Raw genomic sequence first — 24,393 nt, 5'->3', positions numbered from 1 at the left:
CAGGGCTCCCACGCTGGGCACTCCCACAGTGTGTATGTCTCCCACCATGACCAGGGCTCCCACGCTGGGCACTCCCACAGTGTGTATGTCTCCCACCATGACCAGGGCTCCCACGCTGGGCGCTCCCACAGTGTGTATGTCTCCCACCATGACCAGGGCTCCCACGCTGGGCACTCCCACAGTGTTTATGTCTCCCACCATGACCAGCGCTCCCACGCTGGGCGTTCCCACAGTGTGTATGTCTCCCTCCATGACCAGGGCTACCACGTTGGGCGCTCCCACAGTGTGTATGTCTCCCACCATGACCAGGTCTCCCATGCTGGGCGCTCCCACAGTGTGTATGTCTCCCACCATGAACACGGCTCCCACGCTGGGCGTTCCCACAGTGTGTATGTCTCCCACCATAACCAGGGCTCCCACGCTGGGCGCTCCCACAGTGTGTATGTCTTCCACCATGACCAGGCTCCCACGCTCGGCGCTCCCACAGTGTGTATGTCTCCCACCATGACCAGGCTCCCACAGTGTGTATGTCTCCCATTATGACCAGGCTCCCACAGTGTGTATGTCTCCCACCATGACCAAGCTCCCACAGTGTGTATTTCTCCCACCCTGACTAGGCTCCCACAGTGTGTATGTCTCCCACCATGACCAGGGCTCCCATGCTTGGCGCTCCCGCAGTGTGTATGTCTCCCACCATGACCAGGGCTCCCACGCTGGGCGCTCCCACAGTGTGTATGTCTCCCACCATGACCAGGGCTCCCACGTTGGGCGCTCCCACAGTGTGTATGTCTCCCACCATGACCAGGGCTCCCACGGTGGGCGCTCCCACAGTGTGTATGTCTCCCACCAAGACCAGGGCTCCCACGTTGGGCGCTCCCACAGTGTGTATGTCTCCTACCATGACCAGGGCTCCACGTTGGGCGCTTCCACAGTTTATGTCTCCCACCATGACCAGGGCACCCACGTTGGGAGCTCCCACAGTGTGTATGTCTCCCACCATGACCAGGGTTCCCACGCAGGGCGCTCCCACAGAGTGTATGTCTCCCACCATGGCCAGGGCTCCCACGCTGAGCGCTCCCACTGTGTGTATGTCTCGCACCATGAGCAGGGCTCCCACGCTGGGCGCTCCCCAAGTGAGCATGTCTCACACCATGACCAGGGCTCCCACGCTGGGCGTTCCCACAGTGTGTATGTCTCCTACCATAACCAGGGCCCCCACAGTGTGTATGTCTCCCACCATGACCAGGGCTCCCGCGCTGAGTGCTCCCACAGTGTGTATGTCTCCTACTATGACCAGGGCTCCCACAGTGTGTATGTGTCCCACCATGACCAGGGCTCCCACGCTGGGCGCTCCCACAGTGTGTATGTCTCCACCATGACCAGGGCTCCCACGCTGGGCGCTCCCATAATATGTATGGCTCCCACCATGACCAGGGCTCCCACAGTGTGTATGTCTCCCACAATGACCAGGGCTCCCACTCTGGGCACTCCCACAGTGTGTATGTCTCCCACCATGACCAGGGCTCCCACGCTGGGCGCTCCCACAGTGTGTATGTCTCCCACCATGACCAGGGCTCCCACGCTAGGCGCTCTAACAGTGTGTATGTCTCCCACCATGACCAGGGCTCCCACGCTGGGCGCTCCCACAATATGTATGGCTCCCACCATGACCAGGGCTCCCACGCTGGGCGCTCCCACAGTGTGTATGTCTCCCACCATGACCAGGGCTCCCACGTTGGGCGCTCCAGCAGTGTGTATGTCTCCCACCATGACCAGGGCTCCCACGCTGGGCGCTCCCACAGTGTGTGTCTCCCACCATGACCAGGGCTCCCACGTTGGGCGCTCCCACAGTGTGTATGTCTCCCACCATGACCAGGGCTCCCAGGTTGGGCGCTCCCACAGTGTGTATGTCTCCCACCATGACCAGGGCTCCCACGTTGGGCGATCCCACAGTGGGTATGTCTCCCACTATAACAAGGGATCCCACGCTGGGCGCTCCCACAGTGTGTATGTCTCCCACCATAACCAGGGCTCCCACGCTGGGCGCTCCCACAGTGTGTATGTCTTCCACCATGACCAGGCTCCCACGCTTGGCGCTCCCACAGTGTGTATGTCTCCCACCATGACCAGGCTCCCACGCTGGGCGCTCCCACAGTGTGTATGTCTCCCACCATGACCAGGGCTCCCACGTTGGGCGCTCCCACAGTGTGTATGTCTCCCACCATGACCAGGCTCCCACAGTGTGTTGTCTCCCACCATGACCAGGCTCCCACAGTGTGTATGTCTCCCACCATGACCAGGCTCCCACAGTGTGTATGTCTCCCACCATGACCAGGCTTCCACAGTGTGTATGTCTCCCACCATGACCAGGCTCCCACAGTGTGTATGTCTCCCACCAGGGCTCCCACAGTGTGTATGTCTCCCACCATGACCAGGCTCCCACAGTGTGTATGTCTCCCACCATGACCAGGCCTCCCACAGTGTGTATGTCTCCCTCCATGACCAGGCTCCCACAGTGTGTATGTCTCCCATCATGACCAGGCTCCCACAGTGTGTATGTCTCCAAACCATGACCAAGCTCCCACAGTGTGTATGTCTCCCACCCTGACTAGGCTCCCACAGTGTGTATGTCTCCCACCATGACCAGCGTTCCCACGCTTGGCGCTCCCACAGTGTGTATGTCTCCCACCATGACCAGGGCTCCCACGTTGGGCGCTCCAGCAGTGTGTATGTCTCCCACCATGACCAGGACTCCCACGCTGGGCGCTCCCACAGTGTGTATGTCTCCCACCATGACCAGGGCTCCCACGTTGGGCGCTCCCACAGTGTGTATGTCTCCCACCATGACCAGGGCTCCCACGTTGGGCGCTCCAGCAGTGTGTATGTCTCCCATCATGACCAGGGCTCCAACGTTGGGCGCTCCCACAGTGTGTATGTCTCCCACCATGAGCAGGGCTCCCACGTTGGGCGCTCCCATAGTGTGTATGTCTCCCACTATGACCAGGGCTCCCACGTTTGGCGCTTCCACAGTGTATGTCTCCCACCATGACCAGGGCTCCCACGTTGGGCGCTCCCACGTTGGGCGCTCCCACGTTGGGCGCTCCCACAGTGTGTTGGTCTCCCACCATGACCAGGGCTCCCCCGCTGGGCGCTCCCACAGTGTGTATGTCTCCCACCATGACCAGGGCTCCCACGCTGGGTGCTCCCACAGTGTGTATGTCTCCCACTATGACCAGGGCTCCCACGCTGGGCGCTCCCACAGTGTGTATGTCTCCCACCATGACCAGGGCTCCTACGCTGGGTGCTCCCACAGTGTGTATGTCTCCCACTATGACCAGGGCTCCCACGCTGGGTGCTCCCACAGTGTGTATGTCTCCCACCATGACCTGGGCCCCCACGCTGGGCGCTCCCACAGTGTGTGTCTCCCACCATGACCAGGGCCCCCACGCTGGGCGCTCCCACAGTGTGTGTCTCCCACCATGACCAGGGCTCCCACGCTGGGCGCTCCCACAGTGTGTGTCTCCCACCATTTCCAGGGCTCCCACGCTGGGTGCTCCCACAGTGTGTATGTCTCCCACCATGACCAGGGCTCCTACGCTGGGTGCTCCCACAGTGTGTATGTCTCCCACTATGACCAGGGCTCCCACGCTGGGTGCTCCCACAGTGTGTATGTCTCCCACCATGACCAGGGCCCCCACGCTGGGCGCTCCCACAGTGTGTGTCTCCCACCATGACCAGGGCCCCCACGCTGGGCGCTCCCACAGTGTGTGTCTCCCACCATGACCAGGGCTCCCACGCTGGGCGCTCCCACAGTGTGTGTCTCCCACCATGACCAGGGCCCCCACGCTGGGCGCTCCCACAGTGTGTGTCTCCCACCATGACCAGGCTCCCACAGTGTGTTGTCTCCCACCATGACCAGGCTCCCACAGTGTGTATGTCTCCCACCATGACCAGGCTCCCACAGTGTGTATGTCTCCCACCATGACCAGGCTTCCACAGTGTGTATGTCTCCCACCATGACCAGGCTCCCACAGTGTGTATGTCTCCCACCAGGGCTCCCACAGTGTGTATGTCTCCCACCATGACCAGGCTCCCACAGTGTGTATGTCTCCCACCATGACCAGGCCTCCCACAGTGTGTATGTCTCCCTCCATGACCAGGCTCCCACAGTGTGTATGTCTCCCATCATGACCAGGCTCCCACAGTGTGTATGTCTCCAAACCATGACCAGGGCTCCCACAGTGTGTATGTCTCCCACCCTGACTAGGCTTCCACAGTGTGTATGTCTCCCACCATGACCAGCGTTCCCACGCTTGGCGCTCCCACAGTGTGTATGTCTCCCACCATGACCAGGGCTCCCACGTTGGGCGCTCCAGCAGTGTGTATGTCTCCCACCATGACCAGGACTCCCACGCTGGGCGCTCCCACAGTGTGTATGTCTCCCACCATGACCAGGGCTCCCACGTTGGGCGCTCCCACAGTGTGTATGTCTCCCACCATGACCAGGGCTCCCACGTTGGGCGCTCCAGCAGTGTGTATGTCTCCCATCATGACCAGGGCTCCAACGTTGGGCGCTCCCACAGTGTGTATGTCTCCCACCATGACCAGGGCTCCCACGTTGGGCGCTCCCATAGTGTGTATGTCTCCCACTATGACCAGGGCTCCCACGTTTGGCGCTTCCACAGTGTATGTCTCCCACCATGACCAGGGCTCCCACGTTGGGCGCTCCCACGTTGGGCGCTCCCACGTTGGGCGCTCCCACGTTGGGCGCTCCCACAGTGTGTTGGTCTCCCACCATGACCAGGGCTCCCCCGCTGGGCGCTCCCACAGTGTGTATGTCTCCCACCATGACCAGGGCTCCCACGCTGGGTGCTCCCACAGTGTGTATGTCTCCCACTATGACCAGGGCTCCCACGCTGGGCGCTCCCACAGTGTGTATGTCTCCCACCATGACCAGGGCTCCTACGCTGGGTGCTCCCACAGTGTGTATGTCTCCCAAAATGACCAGGGCTCCCACGCTGGGTGCTCCCACAGTGTGTATGTCTCCCACCATGACCAGGGCCCCCATGCTGGGCGCTCCCACAGTGTGTGTCTCCCACCATGACCAGGGCCCCCACGCTGGGCGCTCCCACAGTGTGTGTCTCCCACCATGACCAGGGCTCCCACGCTGGGCGCTCCCACAGTGTGTGTCTCCCACCATGACCAGGGCTCCCACGCTGGGTGCTCCCACAGTGTGTATGTCTCCCACCATGACCAGGGCTCCTACGCTGGGTGCTCCCACAGTGTGTATGTCTCCCACTATGACCAGGGCTCCCACGCTGGGTGCTCCCACAGTGTGTATTTCTCCCACCATGACCAGGGCCCACACGCTGGGCGCTCCCACAGTGTGTGTCTCCCACCATGACCAGGGCCCCCACGCTGGGCGCTCCCACAGTGTGTGTCTCCCACCATGACCAGGGCACCCACGCTGGGCGCTCCCACAGTGTGTGTCTCCCACCATGACCAGCGTTCCCACGCTTGGCGCTCCCACAGTGTGTATGTCTCCCACCATGACCAGGGCTCCCACGTTGGGCGCTCCAGCAGTGTGTATGTCTCCCACCATGACCAGGGCTCCCACGCTGGGTGCTCCCACAGTGTGTATGTCTCCCACCATGACCAGGGCCCCCACGCTGGGCGCTCCCACAGTGTGTGTCTCCCACCATGACCAGGGCCCCCACGCTGGGCGCTCCCACAGTGTGTGTCTCCCACCATGACCAGGGCTCCCACGCTGGGCGCTCCCACAGTGTGTGTCTCCCACCATGACCAGGGCTCCCACGCTGGGTGCTCCCACAGTGTGTATGTCTCCCACCATGACCAGGGCTCCTACGCTGGGTGCTCCCACAGTGTGTATGTCTCCCACTATGACCAGGGCTCCCACGCTGGGTGCTCCCACAGTGTGTATGTCTCCCACCATGACCAGGGCCCCCACGCTGGGCGCTCCCACAGTGTGTGTCTCCCACCATGACCAGGGCCCCCACGCTGGGCGCTCCCACAGTGTGTGTCTCCCACCATGACCAGGGCTCCCACGCTGGGCGCTCCCACAGTGTGTGTCTCCCACCATGACCAGGGCCCCCACGCTGGGCGCTCCCACAGTGTGTGTCTCCCACCATGACCAGGCTCCCACAGTGTGTTGTCTCCCACCATGACCAGGCTCCCACAGTGTGTATGTCTCCCACCATGACCAGGCTCCCACAGTGTGTATGTCTCCCACCATGACCAGGCTTCCACAGTGTGTATGTCTCCCACCATGACCAGGCTCCCACAGTGTGTATGTCTCCCACCAGGGCTCCCACAGTGTGTATGTCTCCCACCATGACCAGGCTCCCACAGTGTGTATGTCTCCCACCATGACTAGGCCTCCCACAGTGTGTATGTCTCCCTCCATGACCAGGCTCCCACAGTGTGTATGTCTCCCATCATGACCAGGCTCCCACAGTGTGTATGTCTCCAAACCATGACCAAGCTCCCACAGTGTGTATGTCTCCCACCCTGACTAGGCTCCCACAGTGTGTATGTCTCCCACCATGACCAGCGTTCCCACGCTTGGCGCTCCCACAGTGTGTATGTCTCCCACCATGACCAGGGCTCCCACGTTGGGCGCTCCAGCAGTGTGTATGTCTCCCACCATGACCAGGACTCCCACGCTGGGCGCTCCCACAGTGTGTATGTCTCCCACCATGACCAGGGCTCCCACGTTGGGCGCTCCCACAGTGTGTATGTCTCCCACCATGACCAGGGCTCCCACGTTGGGCGCTCCAGCAGTGTGTATGTCTCCCATCATGACCAGGGCTCCAACGTTGGGCGTTCCCACAGTGTGTATGTCTCCCACCATGACCAGGGCTCCCACGTTGGGCGCTCCCATAGTGTGTATGTCTCCCACTATGACCAGGGCTCCCACGTTTGGCGCTTCCACAGTGTATGGCTCCCACCATGACCAGGGCTCCCACGTTGGGCGCTCCCACGTTGGGCGCTCCCACGTTGGGCGCTCCCACAGTGTGTTGGTCTCCCACCATGACCAGGGCTCCCCCGCTGGGCGCTCCCACAGTGTGTATGTCTCCCACCATGACCAGGGCTCCCACGCTGGGTGCTCCCACAGTGTGTATGTCTCCCACTATGACCAGGGCTCCCACGCTGGGCGCTCCCACAGTGTGTATGTCTCCCACCATGACCAGGGCTCCTACGCTGGGTGCTCCCACAGTGTGTATGTCTCCCACTATGACCAGGGCTCCCACGCTGGGTGCTCCCACAGTGTGTATGTCTCCCACCATGACCAGGGCCCCCACGCTGGGCGCTCCCACAGTGTGTGTCTCCCACCATGACCAGGGCCCCCACGCTGGGCGCTCCCACAGTGTGTGTCTCCCACCATGACCAGGGCTCCCACGCTGGGCGCTCCCACAGTGTGTGTCTCCCACCATGACCAGGGCTCCCACGCTGGGTGCTCCCACAGTGTGTATGTCTCCCACCATGACCAGGGCTCCTACGCTGGGTGCTCCCACAGTGTGTATGTCTCCCACTATGACCAGGGCTCCCACGCTGGGTGCTCCCACAGTGTGTATGTCTCCCACCATGACCAGGGCCCACACGCTGGGCGCTCCCACAGTGTGTGTCTCCCACCATGACCAGGGCCCCCACGCTGGGCGCTCCCACAGTGTGTCTCCCACCATGACCAGGGCACCCACGCTGGGCGCTCCCACAGTGTGTGTCTCCCACCATGACCAGGGCCCCCACGCTGGGCGCTCCCACAGTGTGTGTCTCCCACCATGACCAGGGCTCCCACGCTGGGCGCTCCCACAGTGTGTGTCTCCCACCATGACCAGGGCTCCCACGCTGGGTGCTCCCACAGTGTGTATGTCTCCCACCATGACCAGGGCTCCTACGCTGGGTGCTCCCACAGTGTGTATGTCTCCCACTATGACCAGGGCTCCCACGCTGGGTGCTCCCACAGTGTGTATGTCTCCCACCATGACCAGGGCCCACACGCTGGGCGCTCCCTCAGTGTGTGTCTCCCACCATGACCAGGGCCCCCACGCTGGGCGCTCCCACAGTGTGTCTCCCACCATGACCAGGGCACCCACACTGGGCGCTCCCACAGTGTGTGTCTCCCACCATGACCAGGGCCCCCACGCTGGGCGCTCCCACAGTGTGTCTCCCACCATGACCAGGGCACCCACGCTGGGCGCTCCCACAGTGTGTGTCTCCCACCATGACCAGGGCCCCCACGCTGGGCGCTCCCACAGTGTGTGTCTCCCACCATGACCAGGGCTCCCACGCTGGGCGCTCCCACAGTGTGTGTCTCCCACCATGACCAGGGCTCCCACGCTGGGTGCTCCCACAGTGTGTATGTCTCCCACCATGACCAGGGCTCCTACGCTGGGTGCTCCCACAGTGTGTATGTCTCCCACTATGACCAGGGCTCCCACGCTGGGTGCTCCCACAGTGTGTATGTCTCCCACCATGACCAGGGCCCACACGCTGGGCGCTCCCACAGTGTGTGTCTCCCACCATGACCAGGGCCCCCACGCTGGGCGCTCCCACAGTGTGTCTCCCACCATGACCAGGGCACCCACACTGGGCGCTCCCACAGTGTGTGTCTCCCACCATGACCAGGGCTCCCACGCTGGGCGCTCCCACAGTGTGTGTCTCCCACCATGACCAGGGCTCCCACGCTGGGTGCTCCCACAGTGTGTATGTCTCCCACCATGACCAGGGCTCCTACGCTGGGTGCTCCCACAGTGTGTATGTCTCCCACTATGACCAGGGCTCCCACGCTGGGTGCTCCCACAGTGTGTATGTCTCCCACCATGACCAGGGCCCACACGCTGGGCGCTCCCTCAGTGTGTGTCTCCCACCATGACCAGGGCCCCCACGCTGGGCGCTCCCACAGTGTGTCTCCCACCATGACCAGGGCACCCACACTGGGCGCTCCCACAGTGTGTGTCTCCCACCATGACCAGGGCCCCCACGCTGGGCGCTCCCACAGTGTGTCTCCCACCATGACCAGGGCACCCACGCTGGGCGCTCCCACAGTGTGTGTCTCCCACCATGACCAGGGCCCCCACGCTGGGCGCTCCCACAGTGTGTGTCTCCCACCATGACCAGGGCTCCCACGCTGGGCGCTCCCACAGTGTGTGTCTCCCACCATGACCAGGGCTCCCACGCTGGGTGCTCCCACAGTGTGTATGTCTCCCACCATGACCAGGGCTCCTACGCTGGGTGCTCCCACAGTGTGTATGTCTCCCACTATGACCAGGGCTCCCACGCTGGGTGCTCCCACAGTGTGTATGTCTCCCACCATGACCAGGGCCCACACGCTGGGCGCTCCCACAGTGTGTGTCTCCCACCATGACCAGGGCCCCCACGCTGGGCGCTCCCACAGTGTGTCTCCCACCATGACCAGGGCACCCACACTGGGCGCTCCCACAGTGTGTGTCTCCCACCATGACCAGGGCTCCCACGCTGGGTGCTCCCACAAGTAGTAGGGATGGCAACGCACAGGGGAATTTTTTTTTCTGGGAGAAAATTCCCCTGTGTGAGCCAGGGTTTTCAGGATTCCCCTGTGTGAGCCAGGGTTTTCAGGTAAATTTAGAAATTCCCCTGTGTGAGCCAGGGTTTTTCAGGTGAATTTGGACAGTCACAAATTTGGAAGTAAGGATTTCTTATGAGTGAGTAATTTCCGAGATTTTAGAAGTTTGTTAAAGTCTTATGAGAAAAATAATTTCCGAGACTTAGAAGTTTGTTAAAGTTCTTATGGGAGAAATTCAAATTCGTGTTTAAGAGCCAGCATTTCAAGGAGAACTCTACGGACATATTTTACCTGTTTTCAACTTACAAAATCCGTCTGTGTAAGCCATAGTTTTCATATAAATTTAGAAATTCGTGTTTGTAAGCCAGGGTTTTTCAGGTCTCGTACCTCACGCCCCCTCCCTCCCCCCTTACCTCGCAATCTCTCGCGTCACCTTTATTTACATTAGGCCCGGCCAGCCAGGTTACCTCTTATCATATCGTATCTTATCTTCTCCATAATATCTGGACCGTCCCTCCTCTCTCTCTCTCCTTTCATTCAGTTCAGCTATTTTCCAACATCGTATGTTTGCTCCTTTTCATTAAGCAAGTCAGTTTTACACAAATAAATCGTGTTAGTAAGCAAGTTCTAGCTCACGTTCCCCCACCTTAGTCCCCTGTCGTATAATGAATACTATCATTCCAATCCCTCTAAAATTTAAAAATAATCATATTTCAAACGTAGTTCAATACAGTAATTTAGTTACCAAGCTCCAGCGCTTGTCCTCCGCCTTAGCTCTCTCTCGTATCTTCGTTAGTAACAGTCCAATTTCCCTGAAATTTTTACCCTCTGTATTTCAGGCTCCGTAAATAAGATCAAAACAGTTACCAAGCTCCAGCGCTTGTCCTCCGCCTTAGCTCTCTCTCGTATCTTCGTTAGTAACAGTCCAATTTCCCTAAAATTTTTACCCTCTGTATTTCAGGCTCCGTAAATAAGATCAAAACAGTTATCGTGCTCCAGCGCTTGTCCCCCACCTTATTTCGTTTTATACAAGATCGTTAGTAACAGTCCAATTTCCCTGAAATTTTTACCCTCTGTATTTCAGACACCGTAAATAAAATCAAGTCAGTTATCGAGCTCCAGCTCTCGTCCCCGCCTTAGTTCTCCTTCGTATCTTTGTAAATAACCCATCAATTTCCCTAAAATTAAAAGCAGACATACTTCAAAGTTAGTAAATAAGATCAAGTCAGTTACTGAGCTCCAGCTCTCGTCCCCACCTTAGTTCTCTCTCGTATCTTTGTAAATAACCCATCAATTTTCCCCTGAAATTTTTACCCTCTGTATTTCGGACATAGTAAATATGATGAAAACAATTATAAAACTCTAGCTCTTGTCCTCTGTCCAAGTTCACTCCTGTAAATTCATTACTATCAGTCCAAATCCCCCTGAGATTTAAACACCCAACTACATTTTCAGACATAGTAAATAAAAACCAGTTCAGTTATCAAGTTTCAACTCTTGTGCCCCAGCTTAGTTCATTTGTGCAAGTTCTTTATTTTCCAACTAAATCACCCTGAGATTTAAGATCACCTTATTTTCTAACGTAGTAAAATTAATCTGGACATTAGCCTTAGATCATCAGACATAAAAATATTCGATCAAGTCCGTCTCCAGCTTATCTCTTATCCGAGTACACACATAACCCCAACCTGTTTAATTATCTTTCACCCCCCTCCCACCTTCCTCCATCTCATCCAAGTCTCATAAATTTAAATGTAGCTGTTAATTTGCGTTCTTTCCCCGTTCATAGCATATTTTCTGTAAGTTCAGATCTGTACTTAGTCTTACATATTCTCTAGTTCTTTCCCATTTTATACAAGACTTAAACAACTATTACCGTCTCCTCTATCTTATTTAAACATGAGTCATATGTAAATATACCCGACTCTTTCCATCCATTACAAGTCCTAGCTTGTTCACCGCCCAACTCACTACGCTATTTCTACTCTACATGTTATAGCATGTTTTCCGCTCATCTTGGTACCAACCCTTACAATCTCTCTCTCATTCCTTTACATGTCTCAGCATGTTCGCCTCGCATCTTACTACGCTGTCTACTTTACATGTTGTAGCATGTATTACTGTGTCCCATATCTTATTTAAACATGAGTCATATGTAAATATACCCAACTCCTTCCATCCATTACAAGTCCTAGCTTGTTCACCGCCCAACTCACTACACTGTCTACTTTACATGTTGTAGCATGTTTTCCGCACATCTTGATACCATCCCTTACAATCTCTCAATCCTTTACACATCCCAACTTTCAACCCTTTCTTACAATTTTCCTCCATCCCTCCGCTACATGTTCTTACCCGTTCATTACAGTCCACTACATATTCTCTAATCATCTCTGTACTAATTCTCAAAACTAGTTGTTTCTGTCATTTTAGTAAGTAAGTAAGTAGATCATCGTTATTAACAACGACAACAACAACAACAGTAACATTACTAATTCACAGTAAGTTACTACTGAGCATTTGGCAGTTATCCATTTTCAAAATAAGGTCAATATAAATCATTCTAAGACATCTTCGTACAATTAAAGATACTTGCTTGTGCACTAAGTCATTACTTACAGTAGCATCTTAAGGCATTGTTTTCGTAACTCAGTTTTATTAAACATACACCTTCATTAGTCAAAGGAAAACTTTTCAAGTCATTGTATTCAATATTTCCGTTAAACTTACTACATCATGTCATTATTCGGTTTCATAATTAAGTACTTGTTTCAGTCCTCCAATGTAATAAGCAAATTATTCTATTAAGGATAAAGAAATCTTATTTAGAAGAGACATTAAGTTTATTACAACATTTAACGCATACAAGTGTTCTTAGTAGTTATACAGGTATTCAAGAAAATCATAAGTGTTCAAGAAAATCATATACAAGTGTTCTTAGTAGTTATACAAGTGTTCAAGAAATCATAAACACTATAGTCTTATATAGAAATAAACATTTGAATTTATAAAAGAATTATAAGTAAAACATGTATTTGATTTCACACAATGAAACTCACTATCCAGCAAGTTAAAAAATCCATCACATGCACAGCATCCCCCTTCCCCTTCTCCAAAATAGATTAGTTTTTGTCCCTTAAATTCCTTTAAAACATAGAAAGCATCGCTATAAACATTATCATCACAAATCAATTCAGGCCAGGACATTAGAAGTACTTCTCTGTCATTACAATAAGTCCTAACTGCTTCTACAGCATCCATTTGTTCAACCTCCATCCACTTACTCTCACCCATATTCGAGTAATTATCTGTAGCTTGTACCACATTAGTATGTCTTATCCTAATAAGATTTTCAATAAAGGCCATACCAGAGAAAACACCAAGTACAGGGTCCTGTCCTATAAATCTCATCACTGCCTCTATTTCTATCTTTTGGGGGGTATGATATCCTATTTCTGGTCTCATCTTTATTAAATTTAACGGAAACGATGGAAAGCTCTCCTCCATATGATCAATTAAACTCCAATGTTCATCTTCTTCCGTTTTAGGGTGAATAATACTAAGCTCTTTCACAGTCTTACTATTTACCTGCTGTTGCAGTTCATCCTGGCTCATTATAGTATACACTTCTCGTTCTTCAGAACTCAACTTATTAATAAACCAGTTTGCAGCATTTGGAGAACCAATTTCATCCACAAATTTTCTTATAAAAAATTTATCCTTTAAGTTACATCCTATAGGCACTTCTTCAAATTCTGGAAATATGTATTTAAAACGGGGTTTAGGTCTAAAAGTGCAAATTATTTTATCGCCTTTAAATAACAAAGAAATTTTCTTCATCTCGGCCTTACTAGGAATTTTCGTCAGCAACAACACTTGACAATTCTCATGTTTCTTGAGTACATCTGTAACACTCTCTTTTAAGCTAAATAAGACTATGTCACATTTTATCAATGGAAGTTCTTCTTTCAACTTTATAAAATCACGACCAATCAGTATCATTAAAACATTTTCACTTTTGCTAATAAACTTTGCTAGAGCTGGAACAATGTTCTCATGCGTACATTTATCAGTATGTGTCATCACTTTATAAGTCTGTTTTTCCGCCAGGGGCATATTCTTCCACAAAACAGTCGAAGCTGGACTTTGCCATATAGTTTCTGACACAAGATCAGGCATGCTTCCAAACCCTGGTAGACTCTTCACATCCATCACATGGGGTAGATCTTTAAACAAAGAAAAATACAATATTTAACACAGGGACTATTAAATAATCATAATATTTCAAAACTAAAAGATATTCAATAATAAGCAAAATTATATCACAACAAATATAACGAGTACTGTAAGTACATCATACAATAAGCACTTACTGTATACAGCAGCCATCGATCCGAGTATGTCTTCTCACTGCTGGACCGAGATGGGGAGTTTATGTCAAGATATATCCCGACCTAGCTTATCACATCGGAGATTGTTACGCTCCGCCCCTCTCTCTTAGCTGTAGTTTCCAAATTAGTTATATGTGTTATTTTAGATCTACTAGTTTAACTATGACATTCTCTTCCGTTTATTAGATCCACCCTCTACTTGTTTCTTCTCTCTCCCAGACCCCGTAACATCTTCTCCAAGAGGTATACGAACCATTAATAATTCTTTTTTATTATTCTTTAAAACATAAGCTAAATGGGCTAGTCCTGGAAAATAGTGTGTCTCCCATTCTTCTTGTTCTTCTTTACTCCATCCTATTCCGTCATTAAACCCAATACCATATGGAATAATTATACGCTGGATTAAATTATTATTTCTTGCCTGACAACAAATTTGTCTTATTGCAGATTTAAAACTCCAACGTTTAATAATATCTTTCTGTAATCCTAGATCTTCATTAGAGCTACTGTATTGAAGTCCTATAATATGAGGTTTTATTTCTGGTTCTGGAGATAAAGCAAGTACTATACCACCAGGAGTTATATTATTCTGTACCACTTCACACTCGGAAACTTTACTGTAAGGATATTTTTCCCATAACAGTTGTGCAAATCCACCAGATAAATTGTGAGAATCGTAGACAAGACAGTCTCCAGGTTTTAGAATTTTATCACTAGTAAAATCAGCATCTATAATACACTTATTCAAACGCTTAAGCTTCACTTGCATGTACATAGAACAATCCATCTTGAAGTAAGACAGAAAAAGTTTCGTACCTCTTCCTATATACTCAGAAAAGTAGAGTTGACATTTAGACATTAAAAAAGGGAGAAAATAAACACACGAGTTTCTATTTTGTTATTTAATGTGTAAAAATGTACAATGTATTTAATTTGTAAAAATGTACAAAGTATAAATTATTTACAGACATTATTATTCCCAATCCATCTTCTCTTCTAAATTTGTAAAACTACTACTAACACACATTGTAACATTAGTATCAACAGACGTAGTAACATTAACAGGTGTTGAATTAATTGTATCAGACAACTTAGTGTTGATAGAAGGTGAACTAGCATCAGCGGTAGCAGGCGTAGCATCATCTTCAGGTGTCCTAGCAGCATCAGTAGCATTAGTTGTGGGTCCATTTTGAAGAACAGCAATGTATGGAATCTTATTTTCAAAGATGCCGTGGGTGGATGACTGAGGAGGAACGATGTTTTCAGGACGTACTATGAAGAGTACAATACCTCGTTTTCGTAGTTTTTGTCCTATTTTCTCAAGTTTAGGCAAATATTTACTTTCCCATACTGCGCAGTTGTCCAAATAACTTGACATGCCAAACCCATATGGAATAATAATTCTCTTAACACATCTTTTAAGAATGAAAACAAGGGCTTCCTTCAGAGCATTTTCAAACCAGCGCCATCTCTGATATTCTGTATCTTTTTCAAGTCCATCGTAAAAATGTTCATCTAAACTTCGTACTTCACACGGAGGATTTTCATATGCTGGTAAAGTTGCAGGTCTACTAGCAAACTGAGTCACTAAACCAATAATAAGGGGTAGATGGAGATCTTCATCCATCCTGTTGTTAAATTCAGGTGGTTCTCCAATATGTATACTGCCAGGGTTACTGCGATAAGATACAACAGCCCTGTTTTTGTAAGGAAAGTTTTCGCGATGTAATCTCGCATATGGGTAACGATCCCACAATCCTTGCACAATTTTACACATTTGTACACTCGTAGCATCAAGATCGTACAATAAACAGTCGTGATTATTGTAGACGGACAGGGAGGCAAAGTCTCCAATAATAGTCTTGATCTCCATAGCCTTGAATATCCAAGCTTGAAGTAGTTTCTGACATCCAAGAAGAGGAGGACACCGTAAGAGATCACTCCGGGGAAGCATATATACATCTTTAGGCTGCGCGTAGAAACACTGCGCACACAAAAGGTTGCCAAGTGTTACTTGCTCTTCCTCTGCATAATCTCCTCGTTAAACAGTAATTTAACTTCCACTCCGTAGGGTTTTAACTGTTTATACATATCTTCAATAACAGGAAGATAAGTATTTTCCCAAACTTTATCTCTTCGAACACATGTAATCCCAATTCCTGTTGGTATTATAACTCTCATAATTTGAGGAGAGCCCTTGATAAAGTTAAATAAATCTTTCATACCATTCTTGAAGTAGACGAGACGATTAATGGATGTATCTTCGTTTAATCCAGAGAGCATGTTTCTGTCTTTTGAGTTTTCTATAATTCCCTGAGCAATGTTATTACTTTCTATAGGTAATCCAATACCGTATTGAGTGGCTATAGCAACAATATACGGAAGATTTTCTCCTTTAGAGATATGAATTGTTCCTGGTACTGGACGATCTTCAGGGATACATCTCTTAAGACTGTACAAGGGTCGGCGAACATTATAAGCGTCAGCATGCGAATATTTCTTGGCTAAGTCTAGGGCCATTCCTCGGGGAACACAGGATATACAGTTCATTCCGTACACAATACAGGTTTCATTATTACAAAATGAATCGTCGGTTAAATAACCCTGACAAGTTGTCAGAACAGTATCCATGGTGAATTTTCTTCCTCGTAAGGTAGTAGATACGATCCAGATAGTCGTAATAATATCCCTAATGTGAGGTCCGCGCTCTTATATTGGGGGAAATGTAAAAGTTACCACTTATTTGAATATATTAATAAGGATTTTTGTTACCTTAGAGTGATATTATATATGACATTATAACTAATAGTATATTTCATTTTAGGATATAGATGCTTTAAGCATATATTTTAATTAGATTAAATAAGAATTTACTACTAAATTATATATATATATCTATCATTATGTACGGCAGCTACTAATAATGACGTAACAGTATACTTTTAGCGAGATTGCCAAAGTGATGTATTTTTCTAATAAGTCTAATAAATAATGAAAGTAGTTTACTAAGTATTTATATAAGAGCTTTATTTAATTATGAAACTTTAAGGATTTTTAAATAGAGAAGTATTTAGAGGAGATTACTGTCTATTAAAAATGGGGAAACGTTAAATATGTAGCGATGTACGATACTTATTTTAGGGATATATATACTTGCTTATCCTACTCTAATAGTTAGTGCTGCCCTCACACGATGGATCCTTTGTGTGCCAGGAAGTTTTACAGTATAGAAAGCCTTAAATGTGCAGGAGTTAGACTACAAACATTTGTGGATTGGCCCATTAAGTGGTTAAACCCTATTGACTTAGTTGAAGATGGGTTCTATTACCTTCGCAATAGTGATTACTGTTTGTGTGCATTTTGTTATTGTATAGTAGGTGCATGGATTGTTGGTGATACCCCCAGAAGACGTCATAAGATCATTAATCAAGACTGTGCCTTTATTAGAGGCGAGAGGAGTGACAATGTTTCTTTAGAGGTGTCTGAGATAGCTTTCAAATATGGACTGGAATTTGTTTCCCATAAAATAGAACTGGGAAATAAGAAAATAAGTGGTAGTAGTAAGTATATATTCTTATGATGTATTCTTATACCAGTCTTATATACTCTGTACAAAACTTGATTGCTTAAATAGATACTTCTTATTCTTCTAAAGAATAATTTACGTAACTACGTTATATTTTTTAGGTGGTGCTCCTCCTAAGGAAGATCTGGGATTGATCAAATTTAGGAAATCGCTGAATCCAGGATTGGTAACTTATAAATCTCGCCTAGAGACATTTGATATGACATGGCCTGGAAGCGTCAAGCAAACTTCTCATGAGCTGGCAGAAGCTGGTTTTTTTTACTGTGGTATGAAGTGTTTTAACTATTTTAAACTTAATAGAGTTATAAGTAAAGAAATAATGAATATTAGTTAAAAGATAGTAACGAGATAATGCTGGATTGTTTTATGGTTTTCAGGTATAAGTGACCACGTCTGCTGCTATCACTGCGCCTGTGGAATACGAAATTGGAGACCAGAAGATGATCCTTGGACGTTACATGCGAGATGTAGTCCAGAATGTGCTTACATTATTCTTGCAAGGGGCAAGGAATTTGTTAAGAATGCTAGATTGACAATACCATTACCTATAAAACCTATAGACAATGATTTAATTAATATCTTAATGGAGGGTATGGATAAGTTCAAACATCTGATTCATCAAAAATTATTACCTGTGGAGAGTATAAGATATGCTTTAAGTGAGTATCTTAAGGAATCCAGAGATTTGTTACCTTTTATTATACAAAGTAGATGCCTAGAAATCGTGTTGAGGTATATGCAAGAGGGTACAGATATTTATTTACGGGTACGGGACTTAATTTATGAAGCAGTTGATGATAAAGAGGAACAAGAAGCTACGCTTGAAGATCTGGGATTGAAAACTTTACCGGAGACTTGTACTAACACTGTTGAAAACAAGGACTGTACAGAACAATCTTGGGAAGAAGATATTTTATGCAGAGTTTGTATGGATAAAAATATAAATATTGTAATACTACCATGTAAACATATGGTGACATGCAGTGGTTGTCTTTTAGCTCTGAAATGCTGTCCAATTTGTAGAGGAAATATTTTATATATAATAAATCCAATTGCTTCTTGAACACTTGTATAACTACTAAGAACACTTGTATATGATTTTCTTGAACACTTGTATAACTACTAAGAACACTTGTATATGATTGCTTCTTGAACACTTATGAATACCTGTATAACTACTAAGAACACTTGTATATAATTGCTTCTTGAACACTTATGATTTCTTGAATACCTGTATAACTACTAAAAACACTTGTATGCGTTAAATGTTGTAATAAACTTAATGTCTCTTCTAAATAAGATTTCTTTATCCTTAATAGAATAATTTGCTTATTACATTGGAGGACTGAAACAAGTACTTAATTATGAAACCGAATAATGACATGATGTAGTAAGTTTAACGGAAATATTGAATACAATGACTTGAAAAGTTTTTCTTTGACTAATGAAGGTGTATGTTTAATAAAACTGAGTTACGAAAACAATGCCTTAAGATGCTACTGTAAGTAATGACTTAGTGCACAAGCAAGTATCTTTAATTGTACGAAGATGTCTTAGAATGATTTATATTGACCTTATTTTGAAAAAATGGATAACTGCTAAATGCTCAGTAGTAACTTACTGTGAATTAGTAATGTTACTGTTGTTGTTGTTGTCGTTGTTAATAACGATGATCTACTTACTTACTTACTAAAATGACAGAAACAACTAGTTTTGAGAATTAGTACAGAGATGATTAGAGAATATGTAGTGGACTGTAATGAACGGGTAAGAACATGTAGCGGAGGGATGGAGGAAAATTGTAAGAAAGGGTTGAAAGTTGGGATGTGTAAAGGATTGAGAGATTGTAAGGGATGGTATCAAGATGTGCGGAAAACATGCTACAACATGTAAAGTAGACAGTGTAGTGAGTTGGGCGGTGAACAAGCTAGGACTTGTAATGGATGGAAGGAGTCGGGTATATTTACATATGACTCATGTTTAAATAAGATATGGGACACAGTAATACACGCTACAACATGTAAAGTAGACAGCGTAGTAAGATGCGAGGCGAACATGCTGAGACATGTAAAGGAATGAGAGAGAGAGAGATTGTAAGGGTTGGTACCAAGATGAGCGGAAAACATGCTATAACATGTAGAGTAGAAATAGCGTAGTGAGTTGGGCGGTGAACAAGCTAGGACTTGTAATGGATGGAAAGAGTCGGGTATATTTACATATGACTCATGTTTAAATAAGATAGAGGAGACGGTAATAGTTGTTTAAGTCTTGTATAAAATGGGAAAGAAGTAGAGAATATGTAAGACTAAGTACAGATCTGAACTTACAGAGAATATGCTATGAACGGGGAAAGAACGCAAATTAACAGCTACATTTAAATTTATGAGACTTGGATGAGATGGAGGAAGGTGGGAGGGGGTGAAAGATAATTAAACAGGTTGGGGTTATGTGTATACTCGGATAAGAGATAAGCTGGAGACGGACTTGATCGAATATATTTATGTCTGATGATCTAAGGCTAATGTCCAGATTAATTTTACTACGTTAGAAAATAAGGCGATCTTAAATCTCAGGGTGATTTAGTTGGAAAATAAAGAACTTGCACAAATGAACTAAGCTGGGGCACAAGAGTTGAAACTTGATAACTGAACTGGTTTTTATTTACTATGTCTGAAAATGTAGTTGGGTGTTTAAATCTCAGGGGGATTTGGATTGATAGTAATGAATTTACAGGAGTGAACTTGGACAGAGGACAAGAGCTAGAGTTTTATAATTGTTTTCATCATATTTACTATGTCTGAAATACAGAGGGTAAAAATTTCGGGGAAATTGATGGTTTATTTACAAAGACTTGAGGGTGGAAGAGGGTGGGGGACGAGAGCTGGAGCTCAGTAACTGACTTGATCTTATTTACTAACTTTGAAGTATGTCTGCTTTTAATTTTAGGGAAATTGATGGGTTATTTACAAAGATACGAAAAAGAATTAAGGCGGGGACGAGAGCTGGAGCTCGATAACTGACTTGATTTTATTTACGGTGTCTGAAATGCAGAGGGTAAAAATTTAAGGGAAATTGATGGTTTATTTACAAAGATACGAAAGAGAACTAAGGCGGAGGACAAGCGCTGGAGCTTGGTAACTGGTTTGATCTTATTTACGGTGCCTGAAATACAGAGGGTAGAAATTTCAGGGAAATTGGACTGATACTAACGAAGATACGAGAGAGAGCTAAGGCGGAGGACAAGAGCTGGAGCTTGGTAACTGTTTTGATCTTATTTACGGTGCCCGAAATACAGAGGGTAGAAATTTCAGGGAAATTGGACTGATACTACGAAGATACGAGAGAGAGCTAAGGCGGAGGACAAGAGCTGGAGCTTGGTAACTGTTTTGATCTTATTTACGGTGCCCGAAATACAGAGGGTAGAAATTTCAGGGAAATTGGACTGATACTACGAAGATACGAGAGAGAGCTAAGGCGGAGGACAAGAGCTGGAGCTTGGTAACTGTTTTGATCTTATTTACGGTGCCCGAAATACAGAGGGTAAAAATTTCAGGGAAATTGGACTGATACTAACGAAGATACGAGAGAGAGCTAAGGCGGAGGACAAGCGCTGGAGCTTGGTAACTAAATTACTGTATTGAACTACATTTGAAATATGATTATTTTTAAATTTTAGAGGGATTGGAATGATAGTATTCATTATACGACAGGGGACTAAGGTGGGGGAACGTGAGCTAGAACATGCTTACTAACACGATTTATTTGTGTAAAACTGACTTGCTTAATGAAAAGGAGAAAACATACGATGTTGGAAAATAGTTGAACTGAATGAAAGGAGAGAGAGAGAGAGGAGGGACGGTCCAGATATTATTATGGAGAAGATAAGATAAGAGGGCTAGCTGGCCGGGCGTAAAGTAAATAAAGGTGACGCGACAGATTGCGAGGTAAGTGGGGAGGGAGGGGGGCGTGAGGTACGAGACTTGAAAACCATGACTTACACAGGTGATTTTCTAAATTTATATGAATAACTAAGGCTTACATAGACGATTTTGTAAGTTGAAAACATGTAAAACATGTCCGTAGAGTTCTCCTGGAAGCCCTAAAGAGCTACATACGTTACTTGAATTTGTCCCATAAGGCCTTAACAAACTTCTATGTCTCGGAAATTATTTTTCTCGTAAGAAATCCTTACTTCTAAAATCTGTGACTGACAAAATTTACCTGAAAACCCTGGCTCACACAGACGATATTGGACCTCAAAACATTGACACGCCACAAGTAATTTTTTCCAATCTGTGACTCCCCAAATTCACCTGAAAACCTTGACACGCCACAGAACATTTTTTTCCAATCTGTGACTCCCCAAATTCACCTGAAAACCTTGACACGCCACAGAACATTTTTTTCCCCCCAAAAAAAAAATGTTCTGTGGCGTGTCAACCCTACTACTTCTCCCACCATGACCAGGGCTCCCACAGTGTGCGTGTCTCCCACCATGACCAGGGCTCCCACAGTGTGCGTGTCTCCCACCATGACCAGGGCTCCCACAGTGTGCGTGTCTCCCACCATGACCAGGGCTCCCACAGTGTGCGTGTCTCCCACCATGACCAGGGCTCCCACAGTGTGCGTGTCTCCCACCATGACCAGGGCTCCCACAGTGTGCGTGTCTCCCACCATGACCAGGGCTCCCACAGTGTGCGTGTCTCCCACCATGACCAGGGCTCCCACAGTGTGCGTGTCTCCCACCATGACCAGGGCTCTCACAGTGTGCGTGTCTCCCACCATGACATGCAGGGCTCCCACAGTGTGCGTGTCTCCCACCATGACCAGGGCTTCCACAGTGTGCGTGTCTCCCACCATGACCAGGGCTCCCACAGTGTGCGTGTCTCCCACCATGACCAGGGCTCCCACAGTGTGCGTGTCTCCCGCCATGACCAGGGCTCCCACAGTGTGCGTGTCTCCCGCCATGACCAGGGCTCCCACAGTGTGCGTGTCTCCCACCATGACAATGAACAATTCCGTCACCATACTATCACGGCCAATACGGGTTACAAGTGTTACTAACACAAGAGGTCTGTCACACGTGGCCATAAAGCTCAGCCTTATATAAACATGTGACACTAATCACAAATATATGTGATAATATATAATGTATAATTTTATCTCTTGTATAATTTATCATTATACAGGTATAATGTAGGGTATAAACTCGTATAATTTATCATTTCCAGGTCGTTATATATAACGACCTGAACAAATGGAGGAATGGTCTAGAGAATGGCTACTAAAGTTCAACTCCGGAAAATGTAATGTAATGGAATAAGGTGAAGGGAGCAGGAGGCTGAACACAAGGTACCATCTGGGAGGTGATATCCTGCAAGAGTCATAGAGAGAGAAAGATCTGGGGGTTGAAATAACACCGAACCTGTCCCTAGAGGCCCACATCAAAAGGATATCATCAGCGGCATATGCTAGGTTGGCAAACATAAGAACTGCCTTTAGAAACTTGTGTAAGGAATCGTCCAGGACCCTGTATACCACATATATCAGACCAATCCTGGAATATGCAGCTCCAACCTGAAGTCCATACCTAGTTAATTACTAGACAAAGTTAGAGAAGATTCAGCGGTATGGCCCCAAACTCTTCCCGGAACTGAGAGGTATGAGCTACGAGGAAAGGCTAAGGGAGCTGAACCTTACGTCCCTCGAAAACAGAAGAGTAAGGGGAAACATGATAACCACCTACAAAATTCTCAAGGGGAATTGACAGTGTGGACAAAGACAAATTCTTTAGCACGGGTGGAATACGAACAAAGGGACACAGGTGGAAAGTTAGTACCCAAATGAGCCACAGAGACGCTAGAAAGAATTTTTTTCAGTATCAGAGTAGTTAATAAATGGAATGCATTAAGTAGTGATGTGGTGGAGGCAGACTCCATACACAGTTTCAAATGTATATATAATTGAGCCCAGTAGGTTCAGGAATCTGTACACCAGTTGATTGACGGCTGCGAAGGGGGGGGGGACCAAAGAGCCAGAGCTCAACCCCCGCAAGCATAACTAGGTGAGTATACTAAAGAGAGGCGCATCTCTCAGGTCAGTGTTCATGTTGCAGGCTAAATGCAAAATGAATAAACAAGTTATGATGCATTCAGCTTAGCTCTTGACTCATCAACAGACACACAAGACAACCCACAACTGGTAATATTTGTTCGTTATGTTTCCTCTGGTGTAAATGTGACAGACGAGATGTTGGACTTTGTGGCATTACAGGAAACAACTCGCGGTGTAGACATTAGAAATGTGTTTGACAGAACCTTAAGAAATGTTGATGTTCCACCTTGCCTCGCGGTTACCTTGCAATGTTTCCAGGGTCGTGATCCCCGCGGCCCGGTCTATGACCAGGCCTCCTGGTTGATGGCCTGGTCAACCAGGCTGTTGGACGCGGCTGCTTGCAGCCTGACGTATGAATCACAGCTTGGTTGATCAGGGGTTGATTTCGAGATGTTTATCGAGTTCTCTCTTGATCACTGCGAGGGGTCGGCCAATTATGCAACTAGTGGAAGCGTGTTGAACAGTCTCTGGCCTCTGATGTTGGTAGAGTTCTCCACAGAGTACCTATTGCACCTCTGTTTTATCAACAGAGGTGTTCTTCACATCCTGCCATGCCTCCTGGTCTCGTGTGATGCTATTTCTGTGTGCAGATTTGGGACCAGACACTCTAATATTTTCCATGTGTAGATTTATTATGTATTTCTCCCGCCCGCGCTCTAAAGAATACAGATTTAGGCATTTTAGTCAGTCGCAGTAATTTAGATGGTTTATTGAGTATATTCTACCAGTAAAGGTTTTTG

General features: G+C 47.6%; 2 protein-coding genes across 5 annotated transcripts in view; both read left to right on the top strand.

Moving 5' to 3' along the window:
* LOC138350668 (uncharacterized) overlaps nucleotides 1-24,393 on the top strand; it is a 625,641-nt gene that overhangs the window by 300,801 nt on the left and 300,447 nt on the right. The window lies entirely within an intron of this gene.
* Nucleotides 17,069-18,778, top strand: LOC138350515 (baculoviral IAP repeat-containing protein 8-like). Its single transcript, XM_069301531.1, has 3 exons — nucleotides 17,069-17,513; nucleotides 17,641-17,805; nucleotides 17,917-18,778. The coding sequence occupies exons 1-3, from the start codon at nucleotides 17,147-17,149 to the stop codon at nucleotides 18,600-18,602; spliced, it is 1,218 nt and encodes a 405-aa protein (XP_069157632.1). The 5' UTR covers nucleotides 17,069-17,146; the 3' UTR covers nucleotides 18,603-18,778.

Source organism: Procambarus clarkii, chromosome 46 (genome assembly GCF_040958095.1).
Source record: "Procambarus clarkii isolate CNS0578487 chromosome 46, FALCON_Pclarkii_2.0, whole genome shotgun sequence".
NCBI classification, from domain to species: Eukaryota; Metazoa; Arthropoda; class Malacostraca; order Decapoda; family Cambaridae; genus Procambarus; species Procambarus clarkii.
This window is presented reverse-complemented; position numbering and strand designations above follow the sequence as displayed.